Source organism: Emys orbicularis, chromosome 4 (assembly GCF_028017835.1).
Source record: "Emys orbicularis isolate rEmyOrb1 chromosome 4, rEmyOrb1.hap1, whole genome shotgun sequence".
NCBI lineage: Eukaryota > Metazoa > Chordata > Testudines > Emydidae > Emys > Emys orbicularis.
In genome coordinates, this window is record NC_088686.1 from 63,468,939 (window position 1) to 63,495,215 (window position 26,277).

At 45.1% G+C, this 26,277-nt stretch overlaps 1 protein-coding gene across 1 annotated transcript in view; it reads right to left on the reverse strand.

Annotated features, from left to right (window-relative positions):
- The window catches only part of LTK (leukocyte receptor tyrosine kinase), a 186,747-nt gene continuing 160,470 nt past the window's right edge, over positions 1–26,277 (reverse strand). Inside the window, exons 22-29 of the mRNA XM_065403647.1 lie at positions 23,367–23,431; positions 20,942–21,071; positions 17,701–17,798; positions 6,169–6,261; positions 4,948–5,049; positions 2,714–2,848; positions 1,764–1,854; positions 1–771 (exon numbers count right to left, since the gene is read on the reverse strand). Of these exons, the coding sequence (XP_065259719.1) occupies positions 1–771; positions 1,764–1,854; positions 2,714–2,848; positions 4,948–5,049; positions 6,169–6,261; positions 17,701–17,798; positions 20,942–21,071; positions 23,367–23,431 (1,485 nt within the window). The remainder of the gene's footprint in view (positions 772–1,763; positions 1,855–2,713; positions 2,849–4,947; positions 5,050–6,168; positions 6,262–17,700; positions 17,799–20,941; positions 21,072–23,366; positions 23,432–26,277) is intronic.

Here is a 26,277-nt window from a genome sequence, read left to right on the forward strand (position 1 = left end):
TTATACAGGTGTAACACTCAGGTCATCTGACAAGGAGAGGCCAGAGTCCCTCTCTCTTGATGTTTTCTCTGGCTTACAAAAAGGCTTCCCATCCCTGTGCAGACTGGTGCTCCTCAGCACACCTGCTCTACCCACTGCCAAAGCTGAAGGCCGATCAGTGACATAGTAGAGATCATCATATGCATAATTCACATTGCCGCAGGGGAAAGTCTGGAGCTTCACCAGTTCTATCCCACCAATATTCCTGTGAGGACAGTGGCTTCTGCTCGGAGAGGCTGGAGATGCCCGAGAACTAGGGGAGGAGCTGTAGTTCCCATCAAAACCTGAATCTTCTCGCTCTGTGGTTGTTTTGAGCTTGGCGTTGGGACAGGAGCGACAGATATTTTCCATCACCCAGGATCCGTAGGTTGGGTTCCAAAGGTTTTTGGTTTTGTGTGGTCTGTGTGCCGGCTGACTGCTTGATTCCAGCCTCTGGTTCGAGGTCTGTTGGAACCATGACCCGCTGCTGGAATCAGTGAGGCATGGTAGGCTGGGACCTCTGCTAGTCCAATTGCCAAGGTTCTCCACCAGCAGCTCCTGTGGACATTGTCCAGCTTTATGCCCTGCATGATGGGTTTCTAATGTTATGGGAGCCAGCTGAGGTGTGAGGGATGGGTTCACCAGGAAAGGGACCATCCCACTGGAACTATTTGGGCACATCACAGAGCTCCCCTCATCCTCTGATGCTGGTCCACATTCAATGGGCAGCTCTGTGTTGATCACGTCAGGGTCCTGAAACAAAGGATTCAGTAATCACATTTTACATTCTGAGCATGCCCAGTTGTGACTTTTCCACACACTTTTTCAGGGAGGTGTTCAGAAAAGTGAGATGATGTTAGCAGTAGTTAGCGCCAGCTGTGTGTAGCGCAGCCATGCATTGTGCAAGCTGCCAGGCACCATTTTGATGGTGCACCTCGCTTATGATTTGCCAACACTTATTTCATTTTAGGGCTTCTTTTGAACACAGGCTGCCATTTTGTGATGCCTTATTGATATTAATGAGTAGGCAGAGATCAGCAACATCTAATAATTTCCTCTTGCATCTTAAACTAGGCTTGGATCCAGGTCTCCAGCAGCAAAAGGCTAGCAGCTTATCAACCCCTCGTGCCCTCTCACCCCCCTCTTTCATGCCAGTTCAGCTGTGACTTTCAAGGAAGTTTGAAAAAACTTGTTGAAGACTGAAGTAAGGACATTAGAAGTTGTGATGTGATGGAAAGGTTTCCAGAGCCCAAAATCAAAGACTCTTCACTACTGAATGATCTGGGAGGTAGAAGCAGACACTTTTCACAGGAAGGGATTGTATGCATGCTGGTGGGGTGGAGGTAGGTGAGATGAGATAGATGTACAGAAGCACAAATGAAAATACTAGCTGAAGTATAGGCCAAGCACAAAGGGAATTGGGAAAGTAATTAGCCAATCAGAGCAATCCATTCCCTCTGTTTTGGGTGATAATGTTTGTATCATAGGATGATCTGGATGCCATAAACAAGTAAAAGCTTCAGAGGGGTAGCCGTGTTAGTCTGAATCTGTAAAAAGCAACAGAGGGTCCTGTGGCACCTTTAAGACTAACAGAAGTATTGGGAGCATAAGCTTTCATGGGTAAGAACCTCACTTCTGAAGAACCTCACGAAAGCTTATGCTCCCAATACTTCTGTTAGTCTTAAAGGTGCCACAGGACCCTCTGTTGCTTTTTAAGTAAAAACTTAAATCCTAAAGACCAGTACCTGTGTGCAGTACTTGATTCTTTCCAGAATGGTGGAGAAATTGGGCCGGTACTCTGGACTGTGCTGCCAACATTGCGTCATGATCCGGTAACTTGAGACATAAATACATATTTATGCCAATTAATAATAAATAATAAATCAAAACCACAAATTAATATGGATTCATTTTTCAGGTCTGTCTCTGGGCCCAGTTCTCAGGTCCAGAAGAACTGCACTCAGCACAGGACCCAAGGGGCAGGGCAAAATTGGCCATGTGTCATTTTCATGTTCCCTGATCCTAGGGCCATGGGGGGAGGGGGAGGTTCAATTACTCAGTGCTGCTCTAATTTGTGCCCAGCTGTCAATAGTTCCAAGGGGATTTTCTGGCAAATGGGGAATTTCTGGAGAGCATCTGTGCCTGCTTCAGTCATGCTTTCTGTCCTCCGGCCACACACCTGATATGCTTCCTAAGGCAGGTGAGTATTCACCACATCGAGGAAATCTGCTGGTAGTTGGTGGCAAAAGGGCCTGTATAAGACCCCAGAACTGGAGCCTGTATTTTTAATTGTATGGAAGTTTATTGGTGATGAAAGTTGCCAGGTTACCAGCCCTAGACATTGAAGTTGTCGTTTTATTCACAGAACAGGTATAATATGGAAATAGCAATATAACCTTCCTCGCTTTGCCCTGCTTATGTGCCTCAATCAGGTTTTGGGAGGACCCCCTGGTATAAGGTAAGTGTGCAACTGAGTCTCCCATTCCCATTGAAGCCCTGGGCCTCTCTGCTGAGACTGCCAAAATGGGTACCAATTAATGGTGTTCTCAACTTAAACTTGTGTTAACCTTTGAGGAAAACCTAGGGTAAATAGTTGTTTAGTTTTGGGTGTAGAGGGGGTGGCAGCCATCTTTGATTAGCCAGTCTGAATGTTTACTAGCCTTTGACTTGTGTCTAAGGGTAAGGAGATACTCACACAGGCCCTGGGCAGTTCTTTGGTGGATCCATTCTTCCTCCACTAGTGACAAATTCCAGCACCTCCTGGTTGGTTTTGCAAGGATAGGGCATGTAGCCTAATGAGAAGATCTCCCACAGCAGCACGCCAAAGGACCTGCCACAGAAACCAGCCAACAGTGCCCCTTAGGCTTTGATTCGTACCCTATTGGCTTTAGAATTTGGTGTAAAAGGCCTTCAGACAACACTATCTTGGTGCAGCATCCTAAAGCTCCAGATTAATCATATGGATGGAAAATCAGTGTGACTAAAATAAGGGTTTGTCTATACTGGAAAGATAATTTGGATGAAGTTGGGGTGTGACGTTAAAGCACAATAGCTGTTTCAGAATAACTCCATGTGTAGATAAACCCTTAGAATCAATCTGGATTGTCACCCAAACCTAATTTTGTGAGGTTCCAAAATGTCAGAATAACTCATTTTAAAGTGGTGTTTCTCTCTGCACTACCTGGCTCTTGAAGTGGAAATACCAAAGCACCATTAAGGTGGCATATCTGGCTTGACTGGCAACATAAAAGTATCAGACATTGCATGAGATTTCCACTTTCTGTAGACTCAAGGTGTTTGCATAGGTGTCCAAACATTTGAGTGTTCATAATAGAAGAACAAGGGGACAGCCAGTGAAACCAAAAGGCCACACATTTAAAATTGATCATAGGGAACTCTTTTTTACACAACACATTTAACCTAGCAAACTCCCTGTCACAAGATATCATTGAGACCAAGGGTGAAATGCTGGCCCCACTGAAGTCAATATGAGTTTTGCCATTGACTTCAGTCGTACCAGAATTTCACCAACCCCTGCCTGATGGGAGCTAGGAAGAAATTTCTGCTAAAGGTAGGTTATCCATAATAGCCCATTACAGGGATTGTACGCCTTCCTTTGAAATATCTGGTGCTGGCCACTGACTGGTCTGCTCTGATATGACAGATAATCTATTCCTAATCTTTTGGAGGTCCGGGTATTGCTAATTAAATACACTGTCAGGAAACTGGGTCAGTGTGGCATTGGAAGCAATGTGCCAGCATCGCTTTAAGAGGATACTGTGCTGATAGACACAGTTCTTGATAAACTGAACACCTTCCATTTCCAGTACATTTTCACAAATGCTCTACTGATGGGGGTGCTTATTTAAAACAGAAAAAGTTTATCTGAAAGGCATTTATATAAATACCATTCCCTCAGCAGCTAGCTAGAGCTTCCGCCTAAGTCTACTGTCATTTTATATTTCAGTGTCTCATCATTAAAATAATGCCAAAGCAAAGGAGTAATCCTGTGTGATTATGGAGATAGCAGCATCTAAGCAGTCTTGTCAGCTATGGATGCTGAGTGACAGATGCTGAGGGTTGACAAGTTAGAAGTGTCTGACAGTGATGTTATTGAAAATCAGGCTCCTGCTTGTTTGGATTTTAAAACGGCTTTAATATCAGGCATTTAAACAGCCCTTCCGCTCTGCACTTTGCTGCCACATACTGCAAACGTGCAGTCCTGCAGCCGGCTTTTGCAACGTGGACATGCTGCACCACTAGTACCTTAGCATAGTGTTAGGGCATTGCAAGGCTGACAGAGATGCTGTCAACCAGCTCCTTCTTTTCACAGGCTGCAGCCCCTGACAGTGGAAAGCCCTGTTGGAGTCAGGGGTTCAGTGGTGCAAACCTGCTGCAAGAGCTGCTCTGCTAGATGGCCCAGAACCATTTGGAGCAGTCCATAAAGTGGGCAAAGCTGGACAGAGATGAAGCAGGGCCAGCACACGTGGGAAATTCAGCATATCTTCCAGGCAGATTCTGCCACTGGGGTCCCTGCCAGGTAAAGAGCAGCAGCAGCGTCTTCCCTCAGCAGTGAAGCCTGCTCTGGGACAGCTGTCCCCTGGTCTGTAAATTGTAGCTATTCGTAGCATGCCGGGAAGGGGTGCTGCATACCCAAAGGAGTGTGTCTGTGTATTTTTATGTATTCTATTTATGTTGGGCCAGATTCTTAAATTCTCTCTCAGGACTCATTTAGTCAAAACTCTAATTGAAGTCAAAGTGAAGATTTCTTGATATCTCCTGTTAGGACTTTGGGCAACTTTGACATGTTTAAAGCTTTATCTGTGAGAAGACCTCAATTCCTGATGACCAGCTGACGTCTCCACACGTGCATTGGACTCCCTAAACCCCACCCCTGGCTTGCAGAGATGAGTAAAAGGTAATCGTCACCAGGTATCAGTCTTGGAGGTGAAGATCCCCTCTAGGAAAGCCTCTGGTGGCATCCATTTGACAGGCAGCATGGCTCTCCCTCCTTTGCGATAGTAGCTTGCCCTGGGATGACCAAATGCAAGGAGAATTAAGGGCTTAGAATCAAATTCCATGGGGCTGATAGGGGTCAGATGAATAACGAGTCTTTCCCATTCCACCACAATTGGGGGTAGAATAAACCCAGACAATTCTGTGTGAGAATTGATAAGCAAGAACTTTGTAACCCTCAGAGTTGATAAAAGAGACTAAAATGAATTCTTTAAAGATGATTCCTGGGCAAAACAGGGTCTTTGCACAAGTTCAAGAAGCTTGGCCTCTGGTTCAATTATGGAAGAGGCTAACAACTGAACCAGGGCCTCCTGAAGAGCGTGATGCCTTAAAGAATTCACTTATATTTGGCTGGCCAGATGAATGCTTGGCTTTGTATCCTGTTTTCCCATCATTGAAACTCCACCACAGAGACTGGTTCCTGAATGCTTCCCTGGCCTGGTTTCCCCGTTGCCTGCACTTTGTGTGGTCACCTACACCGGTGCACACTGAATGGGAAGCAGGTCTCAAGTGCAGCCATTTTGAGCTGGTGTGGATTTTACACCCACTTTGCACAGGCGCAATGACTGTCCAAGGTGCAGGGCAACAGTGCAGTGTTTATTTCAGACACCTTGCGTTTGTCACTAGATTTTTTTAAACTTAAGTGCACCGAATACCAATGAGCTGGAATTGGTGAATGCATTTGTGCATGCTACTCTGGACACCAGAAACATTAGTGGTGTGCCCTAAGGCCCAGCCTGGAACAAACCCACATGGAATGTCCAGATTAGTATGTGCAAATGTGTTAGCTCAGTGACTTTAGGGGTCTTTTCATTTGTGGACCCCTAAACTTTTTGAATGGAGGTGTGGACCCCTTTGGAAATCTTAGACATAATGTGCAGAAGCCCAGGGGTCCGCAGACCACAGGTTGAAAATCACTGTGTTATCTAACTTAACTGACAAGCAATTAACTGGAGTAAATAGTCTAGCGTAGACAACTCCACTAGAGATAATGGCTGGCTCCATTGGGGTGATTCTAGCTCAGCTGTCATGGGACAGCTCATATTTCTCAGACATACACGTGATCCCTCCACACTCTGGAGATGTCATTTCAATTACTTTTCTCCAAGCAAATTGAACACTCTTGCCCCTTACCTGTATATATCTCGGGCCATTCCAAAATCACCAATTTTGGCTACTCGTCCTGTCCCAGTGCAGGTCAGCAGGCAGTTCCTTGCAGCTATGTCCCTTAAAAGAGAAATGGAGTAACAAATTCTAATACCTTATGAAATGGTTACCAGGATAACTGCACTTCCGACACATATTGGTCTCTCCAGGTGCCACCCCCACTTTAGGTGTCAGGCCTCACGCTTATTTAGGGTGGAAACATGCATTTCTCTCATTCTCAGGCCAGTGGCAGTCCTCTGTATCAGCAGTGATCAATGTAGCAGATCTGCCTTGGGCTCAGACTATGTCCTTGGCGACATAGGTGCTGGAACTAGGGGTGCTGCTGCACCCCCTGGCTTGAAGTGGTTTCCATCATATACAGGGTTTACAGTTTGGTTCAATGGCTCTCAGCACCCCCCCTGTACAAATTGTTCCAGCGCCCCTGCCTGGGGACAATCTTCTTAGTGTATGTGCAGCGTGGCTCAGGTGCACGTGACCAGGATTCATCACCGATATTGGTCTGCTGGTTGGATCATTAGCTTCCCCAGCTTGGGCTGAATACTGATGCGGAGTGCAACGTGAACTCTGATCCATGCCCGCCCCTTGAGGACAATGACTGTGGTAATTCGTGACCAAGCAGCTTCCTTAAAGTAAAGTATCATTTATTTAGAACAAAAGCATTTCAGAAAAAAAAATACTAAAATTAATAAACCAGCCTAAACTGCAAAGCCTGCGTTTCCCTAATGCTTACCATCCCCTGGATCTGAACAGGCTCAATTTCGTTAGACTCCCACTGCAAAGTCTATCTGTGCCAGCCTGACTGGGTAGACAGTAGCTCACCAGTGAACCACACCATCTGCCCTGCAGAGAGGCTTTTCCTTTGATCTCTAATTCCCAGCCTGGCAAACAGTGTTTACCGTGTGTTGGAGACAAGATACAGGCTCTCTGATGCTAATAGCTGAAACCCATTGTCTTTCTAGTGTGTACCTAGATGGTCTTCCCTGTTTGCTCTTCCCACAGACTTTATTAAGTTAAATCAATATATTCACACAAGGAATTCTTATAACACCAATGTAAGTTACATAGTCTCTCTCAGTAACTAGGTTGCATATCAATATTTTTAGATTCTTACATCACAGCTTATAGTACTCATAACATGATTACATATCAGTTCCATTCCTGTTACACCTTACATATTTAGGTTTAAAAAAAAATATTATAGGAGCCGATCTGGTGAGCCTTACATGAGTAACCCTTACTCCCACATGTGACCACACTGAAAATTAATCCCTAGTAGGATTAGGCCTTTGTTTATTAAAAATGATTGCTATGTTGTTATAATTCTTATTAATGGTAATTACTACATAGCACCTAAATGGAGTTTTTTCATCCAAAAATCTCAAAGCATTTTACAAGGGTAAGCACCATCTCCATTATATAAAGTGGGAAACTGAATCAGAACTCACACAGAGTCAGTATTAGAGTCAGGCCAGAACCCAGTTCTGCTTTAACCATTTGCTAACATGGCCTCCTTTCCTCTTTGATTTTTTTTAAAGAAAGACCTGTGACGACTTCACTTTCTCCATAACTCTCAGTGGTGTCTCATTTAATGCAAAATGCCATTTGACTAGTATTTCCCAGAAAGATGTTTGTATTTTCTTGGGGCTGGATCTAGCAAATCATAATTCCTGCATTTAGGCTTATACCTGTCCTTAGTCCTATTTAAATTAACAACGTTGCATCTGAGAGTAACTTTGCAAGACTGGGCCTTTAATTTGTGACACAGGAAGGAGATGAATGCATGAGTGAGGCTGGAGAGTTTGTGTTCGTTTTAAAGTACCATTGTGCTCTGAAAAGCACCTTGTTAAAAATAATGATGGGGGGGGAGGGGTATGTCTGTGTTTAATTGTGTCTTGGTGATGGCCAGAAAAATGTGCGTACTTTGCAAGTAAAATATTTCTTCTCACCGCCAGCCTTGAAAACTCCGCCTGCATCTGAAAAACAAGCTGGGGTTTTCCTTTTTACCTCATCACCACAGTAACAAAATTGTTCCAGGACAAATTATAACCTCAGTGACACTTGTGCAATCCCCATCTTCAGTGGGTTTAGATAGGTGCAACAGATTGAAGCTTAGTACACAATTCTTTTATTGATGCTGTACACAAAGGAATAGGATCCATACTGTTCCCTCGTAGATGTTCTGGCTCTGCAGTGGTGAGAGCAGTCAAGCTTAATTTAGTCAGTAAAATCAGCAGATAAGACTCTCACTACACAAAGGGGCAGATCTGCTGAGTGGGAAGGTGTCTTTTATATAGTCACTTTTCTGAGCAGAAGGGCACTTTAAGGCAAGTTCTGTTATTTGCCTGAAAAATATCTCTCTCTCTCTCTCTCTCTCTCTCTCTCTCTCTCTCTCTCTCTCTCTCTAAAAAGCAGAAATCAAGCAGAAATAACTAACTGGGAAAATTCTGTATTACCTGAGAATTTTTATTCTAGAACCTTCTGTGTCAGATGGTCTTCACAGTGGGGTGTTCCCCAATTCCAGGGTGACTGGAGGCAGACCAAATTTTGGCTCTGAGGCTGGGATTACGATGGCCCCTCCGAAAGAACTCTCCAGAAAGACAGCACCCAAAACTGAAAAATACTACTGTATAAAAGTACTATTCAACTCAAACTCTTTACAGCAGAGCCTTGACATAAAATGTAAGGATTTCCCGGAGGAACACCTCTTCCCTTTCAAACTACTCAACAAGCAAGCAACAGCCAGAATAAAACCCTAGATATAATGCAGTCCTCCAAGGGAGGGTCAGACTGTCTGACATGGAGGGTCCTAGAATGAAAATTCAGTGGTAAGACAGAATTTCCCTTTTCTCAGTCCCCTTTGTGTCAGACAGCCTTCACAGTGGGCTGTAGAAAGACGTAAATCATCCCTAGGGCAGGAGGAAGGGAGGATTAATATTTACCCATGTAGAATTGAAAATGAATTTAAGGGGGCTCCCTGCTCCAAAACACTCCTCTACCAAATGCTGCATCAGCACAGGTGGGGATGTCAAGTCTAGAGTGTTTGAGAAAAGGTGGCTGGAAGACCCTGTAGTAGCCTTTCAGCCCTTCTCATAAGATATATGTGATTTCTCTGCCCACAAAATCGCTGCTCTTTTCACAGTGTGCATAGTAATGAGAGGAGCTGTGCCTGAGGCTTTGAATGCCTTTGTTATAGAAATCTTTATTCCTCTGTTGGCTCTGTTCACATCTAACTTATGCATTTCTACATTCTTAGAGTGCTTGGTTTCATTCAAAAAGGCAACAATATCATTTCCTATTACATGAGGAAGACTGTGGTGACCTTGAAGATGGAGACCTGGGGAGTCCACAGAACTGCCATGTTTGGTGGAACGTGTAACTGAAGTATAACTGAGAGCATACCAACCTCTGCAGTCCCTTGGACAAGGAGGTGGTGAGTAGACAAGACAGTTTCAGTGAGAAGAGGAAGACAGCTACCAACTGTGATGCTGACAAGTAGTTTTATGTGGACTTGTAGATCCTACACACAGATCCAGATTATGACAGGATGTGTGTATTGCTAGAGGACTGATAAGAGGAGTGGTCCTCAGGAATCTGTTGTGTGACAGTGATGGGAGATTCTCATGCATTTCTTACAGTGCAATATGCCTGACTCTGCTGGCTGGCCTTTCCAAAAAGTGTTGCCTGGAGCCCCATGGTCAAACCATCTGGTAAAAACATTAGACTGTCTTTTGCTTCAGCTGACTTTGCCCTGATGTGTGTCCCTTGTAACACCAACATCTAAACCTCAAGTTACCCACAGACATCTTCTGTGAATGTCCTCTCAGATGTGAGGAGGGTGTTTATCAGCTTCTCAGCATGAGTGATTATAGATCTTTCCTCTCAGCTTCCCAGCTGATGAGCTAGACAGGTCTGGATATTGGTTCAGGATAGGTCCTCTTGAGCTATGTTTTGTGTATTAGTTGGGAGTTTGAGAGAAGGTTTGAGCTATATCTGAATCAGGTCTGAGAACCAAGACCTGCGGGTTTATGAGAAGAAGTTTACAATCATTGTGGCCTGTTCCTTCACAATCTTCACTATCTTTACTTTCAGTGGCTGAGGGAGGAAAGGTATAAAGTAGGCCTTTTAGCCCACTTCTGAGATAAGAGGTGTGACTTTACACCCCATATTCTTCATGGAAATATAGTTATGATACAAATGTGGTATAACTAAGATATACTTTATGCAAGATGGCTCATGTAAGGTACCATTGGAAAGGTTGTGATTTACTGAATGTGTTTATCCAATTTGTATGCATGTATCATTTTTGTATCTGAAGCTGGGAATATTGACCATGTCTCTATATTTCAAATGTGCTATGGTGGATGAGGCCAAACAATGTTAGTGGCTTATTGAAGAAATTCACACAAGCACAAGGATCACCCCTGGAACTGTGTGCAATAGCAACCTCTCAGAGATAGATCTACACAATGGGAACTGTTTGACCCAGGTCACGGCAAAAAAGCTTTCCAGAAAGTGGGGGGAAGATATAAAAGAGAGACAATGACAACAGGAGGGGTCCTCACTCTCCCTACAACAACACAACTGAAAACACCTGAGGAACAAAGACTGAACTGGGAGAAGTGATGGTCCCAGGCTAAGATCTTTAGCCTGTGTATGAAAACCTGGGAAAGCCAAGACAACCTGTGCCTTAAGAATCTGCCAGCCTGTTTATCACTCAGGGTGAGAATTTGCTAATTTGTATCCTACCTATCTAGTGTGACAAACTCAGTTTGCGCACTTTGTTTCATTTGCTTAGTAATCTGTTTGCTATCCCTTGACCCACTTAAAATCTGCCTTTTATAGTTAATAAAATTTGTTTGGTTTATTATTCAACCCAGTTTATGCAATTTCTAGCTGGGGGGCAAGAAGTCATACACACCTCTCTTCACACTGGAGGAAGAGGGAGAATTTTATGAGCTTGAGCTGTACAGATATTTCTATACAATGCAAAACAGTAGTATTCTGGGTTTAGAATCATAGAAGATTAGGGTTGGAAGAGACCTCGGGAGGTCATCTAGTCCAACCTCCTGCTCAAAGCAGGACCAACACCAACTAAATCATCCCAGCCAGGGCTTTGTCAAGACGGGTCTTAAAAACCTCTAAGGATGGAGATTCCACCACCTCCCTAGGTAACCCATTCCAGTTTGTCTCCCAAAAGGGGTGGGCATGTGAGTGCCGGGGAGCCCTCTCATACAGAGCTGACTTCAGGCTGTGTCTGCAGCGGGCTGTGGCCCTAGCTGTGTGTGTGTGTGTGTGTGTGTGTGTGTGTGTGTGTGTGTGTGTGTGTGTGTGTGTGCGCGCTGCAAGAGGCTGGAGATCCTAATTCAGCAAAGCAGGGAGGAGTCCAGGCTGATTGAGCAGGGGAGGCTCAGTTGAACGCCAGCACATCAGGTCGCATCCCAGAAGGGGGGTCTAACCCGTCACAAGAGGATCAACAGCCTCTGCTTTCAAGTGTCTCCTCCTCTCCTCTTTTGGTTCTCCAACTGGATTTGGGTGCAAAGAAGTTCATCAATAGGCTTCCAACCTGGCCAGAGATGCACCGAAAAGCTAGCTGATCTAGGCTGCATTCCCTTAGTTCTAAGTGTGTCTTGCTGAGACAGTTGACCCTGACTCTCCTTCTTGGTATAGAACCTTAAAGAACAGAGTGAGCGTATCTGTCCAGGACATGAACGAGGCTACCTCTCTAAGCAGTGCTGAAGGTTTTCTGCCTTCTTAGCAGTTATATACACACTTTTAAAAAATAATAATAATAATCTGTTGGAAAAGGATTGATCTTGATGTCCATAACATGAGGCAGGTTGTACCCCATGTTTCCTACTTGGTCTACGTACCCCCCGGCCCCGCAAGTCATATAGGAGTCCAGATATGTTCCGCCTTCATGGTGTCCAGAATCTGTAGTTAAGACCAGCTTCCCTGGAAACTATGATCAGATAGCTGTTAAATAATATTAACAATAAATTCACCAAGTGATGCTAGTACTGGATCTGGACCAAGATCTTCATATACTTATTTGCTGCAATTGCTGTCTGGAGATGAAGCAAGAATAGGACTGGTTATCCACATGAGACCAAGTAGCACAGGAGCTGAGTCAGAGATTTTATCTTAGGAGACGTGTGCTAATGTTTGGCAAATCAGACAATATATTCTTCTGAAATAAAGATAGTCTTGGATGATAACTTAGATGCTGGAATTTTGTGAGAGCTGTAACTGGCCCTTCCACTTGTTCGCACAAAGCCATGTTTCTGAAGGCTTTTAGCTGTGTCTTCTGGGCCCTGTATAATCTGATGAGAATGTTGGCCAGACCAGAGTAGACATGTAGCTTGAAGGGACGGATGATATGGAATTTGTGAATACCCAGGTAGAATTTATGAGTCCAAACGGAAATACTCTATATTGTTAATGCATCTTGTTGTAGCAGAAGCTACAGTATCCCCTGGGTGACTCTCCCTGATCATATCTTCAATAGATCTCCATGAGATTTATTTTCATATTCTGAAGTTTTGGGAAATAATGCTGTAATGATGAATTTCAATATTTCTGCCTGGAATATTGATCTCCTTATGGACTTGCTGAAAGACCTGAGATCTAAAATGGGCTGCATGCCATTGTTTCTGTGTACCACAAAGAATCTTGTGTCCCTTCCAAAATATCTCTCCTGCCACTGAACTGGTTCTATCATTTCAGTGCGTAAGAGATGGACTATTGTGCCCTTCATCTTCTGATGCTATGAAGGGACTTTGCTGGTTTCTTTTAATATACTTTGTGGAAAGGATAAACTTGTTCCTGGGATAAGGAGAGAGTTCTACTGAATATTCTTCCCTGATGTTCTCAAGCACTCATTTTCTGAGCAGGTTCACCCCCATATGAGGGCCCACAGAGAGAGAAAAATCTCTTGGAACACCCAAAAACAAATGTTTGGGGTTGGATGGTTTTCCAGAGAATCCCAGCCTGATTCTTCCAACTCTTAGGATAGATAGCAATGACCTCTTCCTGCTGCATAATCTCTATGCTGGAACCTGGAGGGGCAATGGCTTCAAAGGGAACACTGAGATAAGGGAGCTTGAATAGCCTCCCACTGGAAGGAGGAGGGATTAGTCCCTGGCATACAGCCTCAGTGACGCCTTTGTCTCTGTGCTCCCTAAAGAGTGCATCAACAAAATATCGGGAAGGACACCAGATGTTAGCTCGCAGTTCCAGTTTCTTCAATTGGAGTCATACTTGCCCCCAGGACCTGTCTTTGGAAATTTTGAATGTACAGCAAATCAGAGTCAGGTGAAGCATCAGGCCTGAAAAAGCTACATGGGAAATGTAGTTTAAATTGATTTATGGAGGTCTTGGGGTGTATGTGTGTGTGGGCACATGCTCATAAGGGCATCCCAGGAGTGTGTAGACCTGCGCAATAAGAGGCTGCAGCCAATACTCCCCAGGCTGCGGCTGCTGTATCCAATTTTAGTCTGAGTGAAGATCATATTGTCCTGTCTATAGGTCCTGTCTCCCTCAGTTGGTATGACTATACACTTCACTATAGAGGCCACAGCAGACTTAAGCTTAGGCAGAGTAAGGAAGACCTTTTTTGTTCTTAGGTACAAGTAGGTCTTGCTAAGGAATTCCCATTCCAACGTCATCACAACCTCAAAGCAGGTGAGGAAGGATTACACAGCTCTTCAGCTTTGCCTGTTTCTTTGGTTTTAGTGTTTTATTTTCTAAAAACATAAGCATTTGTGAAGCTAGAGCCCCCATTCATGCTTAACTCTGCAAAGCTTAGTTGAGAGTCTGAGGTATCTCATTCAAAGCCTCAGCCTTAGCGATTTCCTCCTTTCCTTTAGAGTGGGAATCTCTCCTGAGAGGTTTTAAGACTTTGCACTGCCCCTTTAAGAGCTGGTTGTGACCAATATCCTTCACCAGTCCCTGGGCCAAACGCCTGAGAGCAGGGATCCTGTGCAGGGGTCAGTGCATTACCAAGCAGCCTGGAAGGACAGTCTGCAGGCATGAATCCTGCATGCCTCCCTAAGGAAAGCAGCAGCCACTTCATGACATCTCATGGGACACCTAGAGGCTGGTCCATCTCTCGGAGAGCAGGATCTGAATTTCTTCACCCGTGCACTCCCTGCTGCTGTGTCTGGGCTAAGTGGGGACCAATCACACCTAATGAAGAGTGAGCTGGAGCCACTGGAGACAAATTGCCCATTGGTATCTGAGAATTCACAGGAGTTGGAATGTTTCATGGCTTGCTTTGAAAGCTGTGGGAATAGGGATCCCATGTCTGGGGGAGGGGAGAGGGTTTGAAGAAAAAAAAAATTTTGCCCCATACTCCATGACACTGGTTCTGGCCTGGTCTCAGTTGAGAGAATTTCCATGTGACCTGCTCAATGATCTCGGTCTGGACCTTGCCCCCATGCTAGCTGGGAGCTGGGTTCCTGCAGGCTGCTCGACTGCCTGCCTGCCTTTACTGAGGGCAGAAAGCCAAAAGAATTTGAGTTTAGCAGCTTTGAGGAGAACATCCTTGAGGGCAATGAAGAAATCAAGATACAGAGAAAAATCTTTCACAAATCTTATGCCAGGTCCGCTCCAGAGGGAGTCCTGGATTCTACCATATGTGCCACTTGGAAGCAAAGCAGTCTGGGGAGTTCTTCCTGAGGGCCAGTCTGAAACCATGGCTCAGAGCAAAGATCTGAGTCATCACAGAGACAGTGAACACCCCACTGTGGAGACTTTCTGACGTGGAAGAGACTGAAAAACAGTTTATAAAGACAGCTATGAAACTCCTCAGCCTCTCGCATGTAATTCAGCTTTGATGAGCACTTCCTTTGTCTCACTGTATGGACTATGTTGAGTAAGGGATGTCACATACCTGTATCAGCCCAGGAGGAGCTGCAGAAAGGAAGTGTGACTCAGGACACGCCTCTGAGTTAGAATTCTTCTGCAGCTCCTGCTTTGTGCAGGAGGTAGAATATGCTGTGTTGGATGATTACCAGCATAGCATTCACAGCCCTTCACAATTAGCCACTCTACTGCCTAGTATGGGGTGTGTGTGAGAGAGGGCAGCACAGTCCTGGATCCACCCACTCCCTGCCTCTTTCTGCCTGCTTGGGCTCACAGACCCAGTGCTCCCTTCTCAGACAGCTGTGCAAGGGGTTAGGGTTGGGGCTTTACATCCCTTCACTCCCCCACACAATCACAATCTTGCCCTGTGTCAGTAAGCTGGCAAGCCAGCCCAGTCCTGAGTTAACGTCCTTTTTAGAAATGTTTACATTGAGAAGATAGTATTAGAATTTCCATATGTTGTATTGTGCTTAAGTAAATAATAATCCCTTTATAGCAACATTCATCTGAGGATTTTAAAGTGCTTTGTATTTGTTAACCTTTATAAGATCCCTTATTACATTCAGTTTACAGAGGGGGAAACTGAGGCACGGTGAAGTGACTTGCCTGAGGCCACATGTTGAATCAGTGGCAGAACTGGCAACAGAACCCCAGCATCCTATCTCCTCCACTGCCCTAACCACAAGTGCATATTCCCGCCTATAATGCTAAGCATGAGGAAAGCAAACACCAGCCTCACCGTTCCCTGCTCATTGTTGCCTGCCTTGTTTCCCCCTTTTCTTCCAGTTTCTCCCACTCTTGCCTGGCGGTGTAGCGGTTAAGCCTGTTTGCTCTGCAGAAAGGGGATGTGTGTGTGTATGTGTGCTTCTACCTGGGTGTGGATACTCTGCTCTGCCTCTGTGAAGCCTCCCCTTCCTGGCATACCTGCAAGCTGCACCCTGTTACTGTGTAGCACACACACCATGGGCATGTCTATGCTGGAGGTGTAATTTTTAGCTCGGGCAGATATACTCATGCTAGCTTTGATTGAGCTAGAGTGCTGAAAAAGAGCAGTGTAGCTCTGGCTGCATGAGCAGAGGACAGGCTAGCTACCCTGAGTACAATCCCATCTGAAACCTACTCCCTCCTTCTGGGTGTGGGTCCCTGCTCCTTCCACTGACATGAGCTGGGCACCTGATGGCCTTTAGAGCTGTGGCGGTGACAGGTGAATTCAGCAAGGTGCTATGACTGGGAATTCCATGAATTGAAACCAGCTCTCCGTTGAAACTGAGAGATGCTGCCAGTCAACTGGGAATTTTTAGAAGCTACTCGTAGCAACTGTTAGCTCTTCTCTAGCACTTCATCCACAGATTGTAGGGCGGCAAATCTCATGATCCTGATTTTACAGATGAGGAAATTGAGGCACAAAGAGGTGAACTGACCTGCAGTGAAACCATGGCAGCGTGGGCGGCAGCATGGGTTAGCTGCTTGAGTGCATACCCTGGGGCCCAGGTTGGTTTGCACAGTTTGTGCTGCCGCCCAGGCTGTTGCGGCTTCATTGCTGTTGCTATCTGAGCTAGCTAGATCAAAGCTAACTTGGGTATGTCTACATGTGCCTCAGTCCCACCTGTGATTGCAGTGCAGACATACCCTTCCTCCCTGTTCAGCATCCTACCCACTGGGCCATTGAGCACAAGTCCTGCTTTGCTTTACTCTGAATCTCCCTGCTCTCTGCTTCCCTAGTCAATGGATCTAACATCAAAGGTTATTCTGTGCTGATGCTACTCTAAAACGATCAACAAGTCAATTACAGTGAGGTCAGAAGGGAGAGAAATAAGCTACTCCTTATTCTCATGCACATTTGGGTAGGTAATGCTACCATCTAGTGGAAAGCAGGAAGAACCTCAGGTGTGTATGCGATACAGATATCCAGTAGATGAACTGCTGGAAGTATATACAGCCAAGGGGGAGATTTTTAGAAGTACGAAGGGCAGCAAAGAGCCTAATTCCCATTGAAAGTCAATGGGATTTGGGCATCTAACTCCCATTTTTGCCTCTGAAAATCTTTATTCATAATATTGTGCTTTAGCACTGTATGCAAAGCAGCGGAGTTCACACCATTTTGTCATGTTATAACATGGAAACCTCTCTAATATTTGCTATTAAAGTGGCGTCATTAGTTGTGCTGTGTTCAGGGATTAGCTAACGCCCGCAGACCTTCCTAGTCATTAGTTATAGTCTTGATTGACAGTTCACTTAGGCAGTCACTTGTGAAGACACTGCAATAGGTTATCTTAATGGTTACCTAGGGCTATACAAGGAGACCTGCCTGCTTTTGGCTTCACACCAAGCGCTAACTTCAGACCACTTTTCAAGTCAAATAGGTCCAATCTCAACCTGCTTATGGTTTTTGCTTCAGAAACATGGGAAATTCCTGTATCCACATGTTTTTTGCAGTGAAACCTGTCGAAACCCTATGGGTTCCATTGAGCTTCTCCTTGAGATCTTACTCAGTCTATCTTGGGGAACGTAAAACCACATGGATCCAAACTGAAAAACATGTCTGCATATTCCCTTGCAAAGGGAAAACCATAGGTTTTGTACAAGCCCAGTGGAGTTCAAGCAACCTTCACACTGGTCCGGACTGCCCCATCTCACCTGTGGATGAAGTGGTTCTCCTCCAGATATTTGCAGCCACAAGCAATGTCCCTGGCTATGTTCAGCAGGTCCTGTGTTATCAGAGTGGATGGCTGATTCTGGATAAGAGACAGATGCACCCAGGTGAGAAGAGGAGAAAGGTGGTGGGATGGGGGAGAGAGTATAGGAAAAATAGAATAGTTGGAGGGATAGGAAAGGAAGGAGAAAGAGAGATACAGAAGAGTGAGGGGAGGAAATAAAAAGACAGGAATGAAGAGGAAGGGAGGTGGGTCAAAGGAGAGAAGAGATTTCTATTTAAGGTTAAAGTTTGCCAGACACGGGAAGTAAGTCTATTAGATTCCCCCTGAGAGAGAGAGTGTGAGTGTGAGTGTGTGTGTGTGAGAGAGAGAGAGAGAGAGAGTGTGTTTTGGCCAGTCCAAATAAAATGGCCAACACGTTTATCAAAGGTGTGAAGCGAGAACTGCCCCCTGTAGTGAGCAGTGTGAAAATAAGCACAAAGGAGCTTTAAAAATTGGGAGAAGGGAGAAGTGGGCTGCTAAAGAATGACTCTGGGGATGCTAAGGGGTCACACAGCAAAAATTAGTGAGGTTAGCAGGGTGTCACTAGTCACCACCGGAGCACCTCCTTCTGGCCACATCTGGGGATTAGCTCTCCCAGACCAATGTCCCTCCTGTGGTTGCTCACTCCATCACTCTCCCTGTCTCACTCGCTTGGGACTCGGCTGCTCCCACTTCATGGCTTGGCCCTCCGGCCAAGTCACTGTAGTCCTTTCCAGGGTATCAAAGTTTCTTGGGACCCGCTGTCCCAGGCAGTCCTTCCTCTCACTACGCCTTAACAGCACCACTGCCCAGTGGCTGGTAGGGAAACCCACGCGCCCCCCCCCGGTTCCAGCCTAGGGACCCTACAACAAACAGTCAAGGGCTGCACAGTCCTGAACCTTACTGCTGTATCCCTGGGCTACTTCCTACCTTGCCCTCCTAACACTGACTGAAATCCCCCTTCTCTCAGCTACTGGGCTTTATACAGGCCCCTCCCATTCCTCTCCAGCTGAGCCTCATCTCTAATTAGTTCTTGTTCCTTGGCTGCTACTACTAGATATAGCCTAGGTGGTTAATAGGCCCACCTGGCCACCTTAGGCCTTGTGTGGGGTAGACATCCCATCAAAGTGGGACTCACTGAGAAGAGCACAGTTTAACTCCCATAGTGCTGGGAGTGTGGATTTCTCTGGGCTAAAAAAAATCTGCATTGGATCTACAGTGTATTCAGCAAACCGTTGCGTGATTGCTTAGACACACCCAAGGTGTTTCCATCAGTCTGTGCACTAGAGAGCCAGGGAGAGCTACAGCATCTGTGTGTACAGCATCCTATGTAAAGAGTACCCTTCGTGTTTATTATTCCTGAGTCCTACCTCTCCCCCATCACAAGGGATGTTACAGGGCTGGAGGTCATTAGGGTTTGGTGCTGGCACAGAGTAGTGCAGTCACTCGTCTTTGCTCTCTCACATGCGCTCACTCTCTCTCGTTCCATTCAAAATCCTGGATGGATGTGGTTTTTTAAAAAAAAACCTCACTAATTTTTGCTGTGACCCATTAGCATCACCAGAGTCATTCTTTAGAAGCCCACTTCTCCCTTCTCCCACTTTTTAAAGCTCCTTTGTGCTTATTTTCATACTGCTCGCCACAGCGGGCAGTTCTCACTTCACACCTTCGATAGAAGCATTGGCCATTTTATTTAGACTGGGCCAAAACTCCCCCCTGCCCCCCTGCCCCCCGCTACTCACCTGTGACACCCACTTATTCTCTAGCAATCATTTCTTCTCCTGCAGGGAAATTTTTTAGGCATATTTCTTTGAATTTGGAAGGGCTGTTTTGGTTCAACTAAATTCTTGCTCCTTTTTATTTGTTGCTAACAAACATTCTTGATAACAGGTTTGTTTTCACACAAATGTTTAGGGAATGACTGTTCTTCACACTACTACTCGTATTCGCTGTGTGCAAATGAGAACATTCGCTCTTCACTGTTGTTTAATCACTATTCATCGTTCCATAGGCCTTGTCGCCTCACAAAAGTTGTACTACTTTCACTATACTGACGTAGTCAAAGCCCTACAACCTCCTTGGTGTAGAGGTGGTTGAATGTACTTATACCAGTATAATTTATTCTAGTATGAGAAGGGGAATAAACAATACCTGTATTATGCAGTGTAATTGTAGATGTGTTGGGCCCAGGATATTAGAGAGACAAGGTGGATGAGGTAATATCTTTTATTGGACCAACTTCTGTTGGTGAGAGAGACAAGCTTTCAAGACACACAGAGCTCTTCTCCAGGTTAGCTCGAAAGCTTGTCTCTCTCACCAACAGAAGTTGGTCCAATAAAAGATATTACCTCATCCACCTTGTCTCTAATATACCTGTATAAGACACCTTTATACTGCTATAATTGTGTCCATACTATGGGTTGTAGCTAATTGATATAGCTACACCAGTACAAAAAATGGTTGTAGAGCAGGCCTTATTCTCCTGTTCAGAAAGTTTCACTCATCCACTCAGGGAACAGAAGCAATATCATGTGAGTTACATGACTCTGAATAACCAATAGCAAATAGGTGAAATTAGCAGTTTGTGAACAGCCAATACGTTGAAAACTGCTCATCCAAATTATTCCTGGAGCCTTTTTCCCATAACAAATACATCTGTGGAAATCAGCATTGATTCATGAACAACCCACAAGCAGAAAACCCAGGGCTAATTCCAGGTTGTTATTTATTTGCATTGGCTATTTCATTCAGCACTAATGGTACATGTAGGGCCAGGTCCTCAGCTGGTGTAAATCGACATAGCTCCACTGAAGTCAATGCAGTGATGTCGATTTATGCCAGCTGAAGAGCTGCTCCAACATCTTCCCGTTAACGAGGGTCCTTGCTGTAAATTCAGCTCTTCACTTGACACAGCAGTGTGATGAAGGCTGAGGGAACATTCTCAGATGCTGTTGTCCAGCTGACCCTGGCAGAGAACAGGGAGGCGACAGGAAAACATCCTTTATTCTGTGTCCTCCTTGATTGCGAATAAGCTGGATCCTTTGAAATATGTGATCAAGAATCATTTTCTATTATTGGCATCTGCTCAAGTCAAGGGAAGGGTGGAAAATGTCCAGAGGTTTGTAGGAGTTGGGAATCAGAGATCAGCCCTATTAAAATGCCACAATGAAAACAGACAAGTGGAAAGGAGAAGATGGTCTCACCACCCGGGGTCGATTCTGCCGAAGGAAGCTCTTCATATCTCCACCGGCCATGAGCTCTAGCAGAATGAAGCGAGGGAGTGTCTGAAGGCTCACGCCAATGCACCGCACAATGTTCTGGTGACTGAACTTACTGTGAATCAACCACCACAGCAACATGGAAAGGAGAAGACAAAATCAGAGACGGGATAAAACCTTTTACCCAACTCCCCCATGAACTTTGGTGATTCAGATGAAATACAACCTGGTTCTGAAACACACTGTCAAAGCAAATCCTGACCTCAGCTAAATCAAAGCATGGTGCCCTCAGCCCAGCTCTACTTACAAGGAACCCAAAGAGATTCTGCTTGGCCTTGCCTTAATCGAACTTCCTCAGAAAGTGGGAGAAAACTGGCAAAAGCTACCAAATACAACAGCCCCTTCTCTCCACCCACGCCTGCCGTGATTCTCTAATGCAGAGAAGATTCATGGATTTAACTGTGACAGGGGTCATGGGAGAAAGGAAACGTGATATCTTAAAGTCCAAAATATTACAGCTATTTGAAATGAAATGTTATCATGTGGGGATTTGGTTTTTTTCATTGTTTGTTAAATAAATTTCTGTGTAGCTGGGGGTCTCAGTTCAGTGTCCAGTCTGCCAAAAACAGGGCCAGCTCGTGCCAATTGTAGCAATTGGTTTTGTAATTTTTTCTGTCCCCAAGGAACTGGGTTGAGACAATCAACTCATTTAACATACGCTGCCAAACGATCATCAGAAGGTTGTGACTTTTGATCACTACCAACCTGGGTTAGAGATGAAGTGAGGACTTTGGCAGGGGTGGCGGGACAGAGAGGGAAGACTCTACTAAATAAATCAAAACATTATGAAATGATCTCATGGGTTGCTTTTAAAAACCATGTATCAGCACTGCCGCCTCTTGCCTTGCCAATCAGAATTCCAACAGTCTGCGGGCGATGGACTGATGTCAATAGTTCAGTCCCAGCAGCATGTCCTAGCTGTGAGATGAAGTCATCCACATACAAACACCTACAGGAATGCTTTTATTCCAAACATTCAAGAAGGGGCAGAGCCATAAAAATAAGTAACTCCCAGCAATTCATTTCACGATATCTTTCAGACACTTTTTTTTTGGTCTAAAAGCTTGCAAGAAATTATAATAGGTGTGGGTGGCTCTTTCTGGATTTTTCTGGTGATTGCTTTGCCAGGCAAGATCTGGGCAATGCCACGGTAAGTGAGAGCCACCTCCCCAGTAAAGCAGCTGTGTGCTGTGAAAGAGATTAGTTCTTCCAGATCATCTCCCTCTTTTCAAACTTCCTTTGTGAGCTTAATGTAGTCGCATAAACCCCAGGTTTGAAATACCTAGAGTGCATGGAATTACTGGGATGGCTCAGCCCTCTAGCTTTCCTAGGCAGATAAATTATACACCACCTAGCTCACTATGAGAAGGTCTTTGAGATCCGGCCTTATAAATTATTGTCTGATCTACTCTGCACAGACATCAAAAGACAGATTGTGCCTGAGTAGCCCTAGCCCGCACTGAGGGAGGTGATGAGCTGCACTACACCTCCTGGAGCTCCCCAGCACACACTGGTTCCCTGTTCACGACTTCACCCCTCAAGAGGGTTCGGAGTGCCCCACTCTGCTGCCTGGTGCAGAGGAGGGGCAGAGACACGGGGCCTTTGGGGTGACTAGTGCTGCAGAAGGCATTGGGAGGGAGAAGTCCCTGTGGTTAGGGGAGCACAGGAGCTACAGTTGTGATTGGCTACTGCTTGAAGGGCATAAAGGGGAAGCTTCATGCACCATCTCCTTGTGCAGCCATCCATGCAAGAGACAGGTCTAGGGCTGTTCCTAAACACCCCATAGCATTTTTAATAAGAGAAGGGTTTGCCCCAATGTCCTGGGCTGAAAAATCCCTCCTTGGCATGCAGCATGTTGTGTGCCACCTGACTGCTGCTCTCCACCCCATTGGTGGCTGAATTTCAGTAGGGTTGCATGGCTATAGGGCCAAACCCTGTAGTTCACATATTATACAATTTTCCATTCAATCAAAGGGAGTTTCCTTACACAAGGACTGCAGGACGTGTGTCCTACATGGCCAAGGGCCCTGGGATTTCCTGAGATGAAAGGTACAATATACATGTAACACCATTAAAAGAATGTAGTGCTTATTTCCCAAACAACCACTGGAGAAGTTACTTTCGGCGTTGCTGAAATAACAAGTAAGGGTCTCATGTACAAGGTGGACACATGTCCATTAGAAACTAGGCTGTCATTAACTCATAGGCCGCCAAACAGCCATTGGCTGTAGCAATTTGTAGTTAATATCAAGCAGGGCTGGATTGGAACCAGTGACTTAAATGTGAAAGTCTTGCCATCCTGTTATTGATCTCCTGAGTCAGTGAGTTAATTTCCTGGTTAGAAATGTACCTGATTATCAGCGCTTCCATCAGAAAATCCATCTCGTCCTGCTCAGAACAGATTTCTGGCAATGTCTGTTGAGAGGGAACGAAAGGGGAGAAGCACCCAGAAGAAACAAAGATATTTAAGAAAAGTATAAAAAAGCCAGTAAAGACACAATATGATTATGTGGTAGCTATGATATGAGTCTCTCTCTCTCCTCTTCCAATCCCCTACTCATTGGGTCATATACGACTCAAGAGGTGGGAAAGAAATGAGAGCCGACTGACCTACGCGAAGAATATTCTTGTGTGTGCATTTAACTACATGCAGTGCTTTTGTTTAGTTCATTTAAAATAGTGGTTCTTAACCTGGGGTGCTTGCACCTCCTGGGGGTGCGAGATGCCCTTTCTGGGGGTGCGAGACATGCAAGATATTTTTAGAAGGTAAATCATCGAAAACACAAATTAAGCACAAACACACAAGTACAACTACTTTGTTTCATCAAACCTATGTATTTATTAACATTATACATTTTTTAACGATTATTGTAATATACAAACAAAAATATATATCTAGGTTTAAGGGGTGTGAGAACATATTCTTAAGGTTTAAGGGGTGCGAGAACATATTTTGATTTTTGATAAGGGGTGCGAGAACATATTTTGAGAACCAAAGGGGTGCAGGCTGCAGTAAAGGTTAAGAACCACTGATTTAAAACAATGTGTACTAATGGCATTGACAGATACAAACTGCAGGTGCCGGTCTGAGCAGGATGGAGTGGCCACCGCTGAGGAGGATGATATGGCTGCAGCTATCTGTGTGCAGACTGAGGGGACTGGCTGTCCGCTACTGACTGCAGGCTAGGCTGTGAGGGAGAACACGGCTACTGCCATTTGCAGTGTGGGCTTTGGAGGATGGAGTGGCATTTTGCTAAATGAAATAGACCACCCCTTGGGCCATCTACTACATTGGTGCGTGCACCATTTATAAAAGGAGTACGTTCGATGTATTTTTTAAAGCTCTCTATTCTACATCCACCCGCTCTGTCAAAGCCCAACTCTGTGAAAGACGGGACTGATGATACAGCCAGACCATGGTGAACCCAGCTTGTGTGTGATGATTGCCCAATCTGGGCACCGTGAAGTGATTCGTGTGCGCTCAGCCCGTATGACCTTAAATAACACTCCCTCTCTCATCTACCATGTGGACATTGTATCATCTTCCAGAAGGAAGTACAGCAGATTCTAAGCAGTTTCATTCTCTGGGGGCTATGTGAATACCTGGGAAGGTTGCAGACAGGGCACAAACAGGGAGCAGTGCTTGCTCACTCACACAGAAGCTGGCCACAGTCTGGCCCTGGATCATTAAAACGGAAGCAATAAATAGCATCTGAATGTACTTTTTCTCTCTTTTTACTTTTGCCCGTCACTCAGGACTAGACTAGACAGTTTCACTTGCAGTGTTTAGTCAGTTTCAGTTCTGGGTTCTCACACTCACTCAGGCTATGTCTACCCTGCAGTTAGACACCCACAGCTGGCCCATGCAAGCTGACTTGGGCTGGGACTGCTGGGCTGTTTAGCTGCTGTGTAGACATTTCAGCTCAAGCTGCAGTGTGAGTTCTGGGACACTCCCACCTCACAGGGTCCTAGCGCATGGGCTCCAGCCAGAGCCTGGACCTCTACACTGCAATTAAACAGCCCCGCAGCCCGAGTCCCATTAGCCTGACTCAATTGGCACTAGCCAGCCATGGGTTTTTAATTGCAGCCTAGACATAGCCGTGTCTTTACAGCACCGTTAGCTCGAGTTATAACTCGAGTGGTAACCCCAACTCAACTCACATTCACATTCTGTTCGCTTTTTTGATACCGCTGCACATTGAACGAAGTTTTCAGAGAACTATCTACAGTGACTCCAAAATCTCTTTCTTGAGTGGTAACAGCTAATTTAGACCCCATCATTTTATATGGATAGTTTGGATACCAATGTGCATTACTTTGCATTTATCAACATTGAATTTCATCTGCCATTTTGTTGCCTGGTCACTCAGTTTTGTGAGATCCTCTCTCCTAGAACTGGAAGGGACCTTGAAAGGTCATTGAGTCCAGCCCCCTGCCTTCACTAGCAGGACCAAGTACTGATTTTTGCCCCAGATCCCTAAGTGGCCCCCTCAAGTATTGAACTCACAACCCTTGGTTTAGCAGGCCAATGCTCAAACCACTGAGCTATCCCTCCCCCCAGATCCTTTTGTAACTCTTCACCATCTTGTGTTGGACTTCACTATCTTGAGTAATTTTTTGTTTCATTTGCAAATTTTGCCACCTCACAGTTTACCCAATTTTCTGGATCATTTATGAATATGTTGAAGAGCACTGGTCCCAGTATAGATTCCTGGGGGACACCACTATTTACCTCTCTCCATTCCAAAAATTGACCATTTATTTCTACCCTTTGTTTCCTGTCTTTCCAGTTATTGATCTGTGAGAGGATCTTCCCTCTGAGCCCATGACTGCTTACTTTGCTTAAGAGCCTTGGATGAAGGACCTTGTCAAAGGCTTTCTGAAAGTTTAAGTACACTATATCCACTGGCTCACCCTTGACCACATGTTTGTTGGACTGCCTCAAAGAATTCTAGTAGATTGGTGAGGCATGATTTCCCTTTAAAAAAGCCATGTTGACTCTCCTCCCAAAAGTCGTGTTCTTCTAGGTGTCTGATAATTCTGTTCTTTCCTATAGTTTCAACCAGTTTGCCCGGTACTGAAGTAGGCTTACCAGCCTGTAATTGCCAGAATCGCCTCTGGAGCCTTTTTTAAAAAGGAGGTGTCTGGAGTATCAGTCACAAAGCCTGGAGTATCAGTAATGGCTGGAATTGCTGGAATAGTGTCTCTGGGTACGTCTACACTTGGAGCTGAGAGTGTGATTCTCATTTCAAGGAGACATA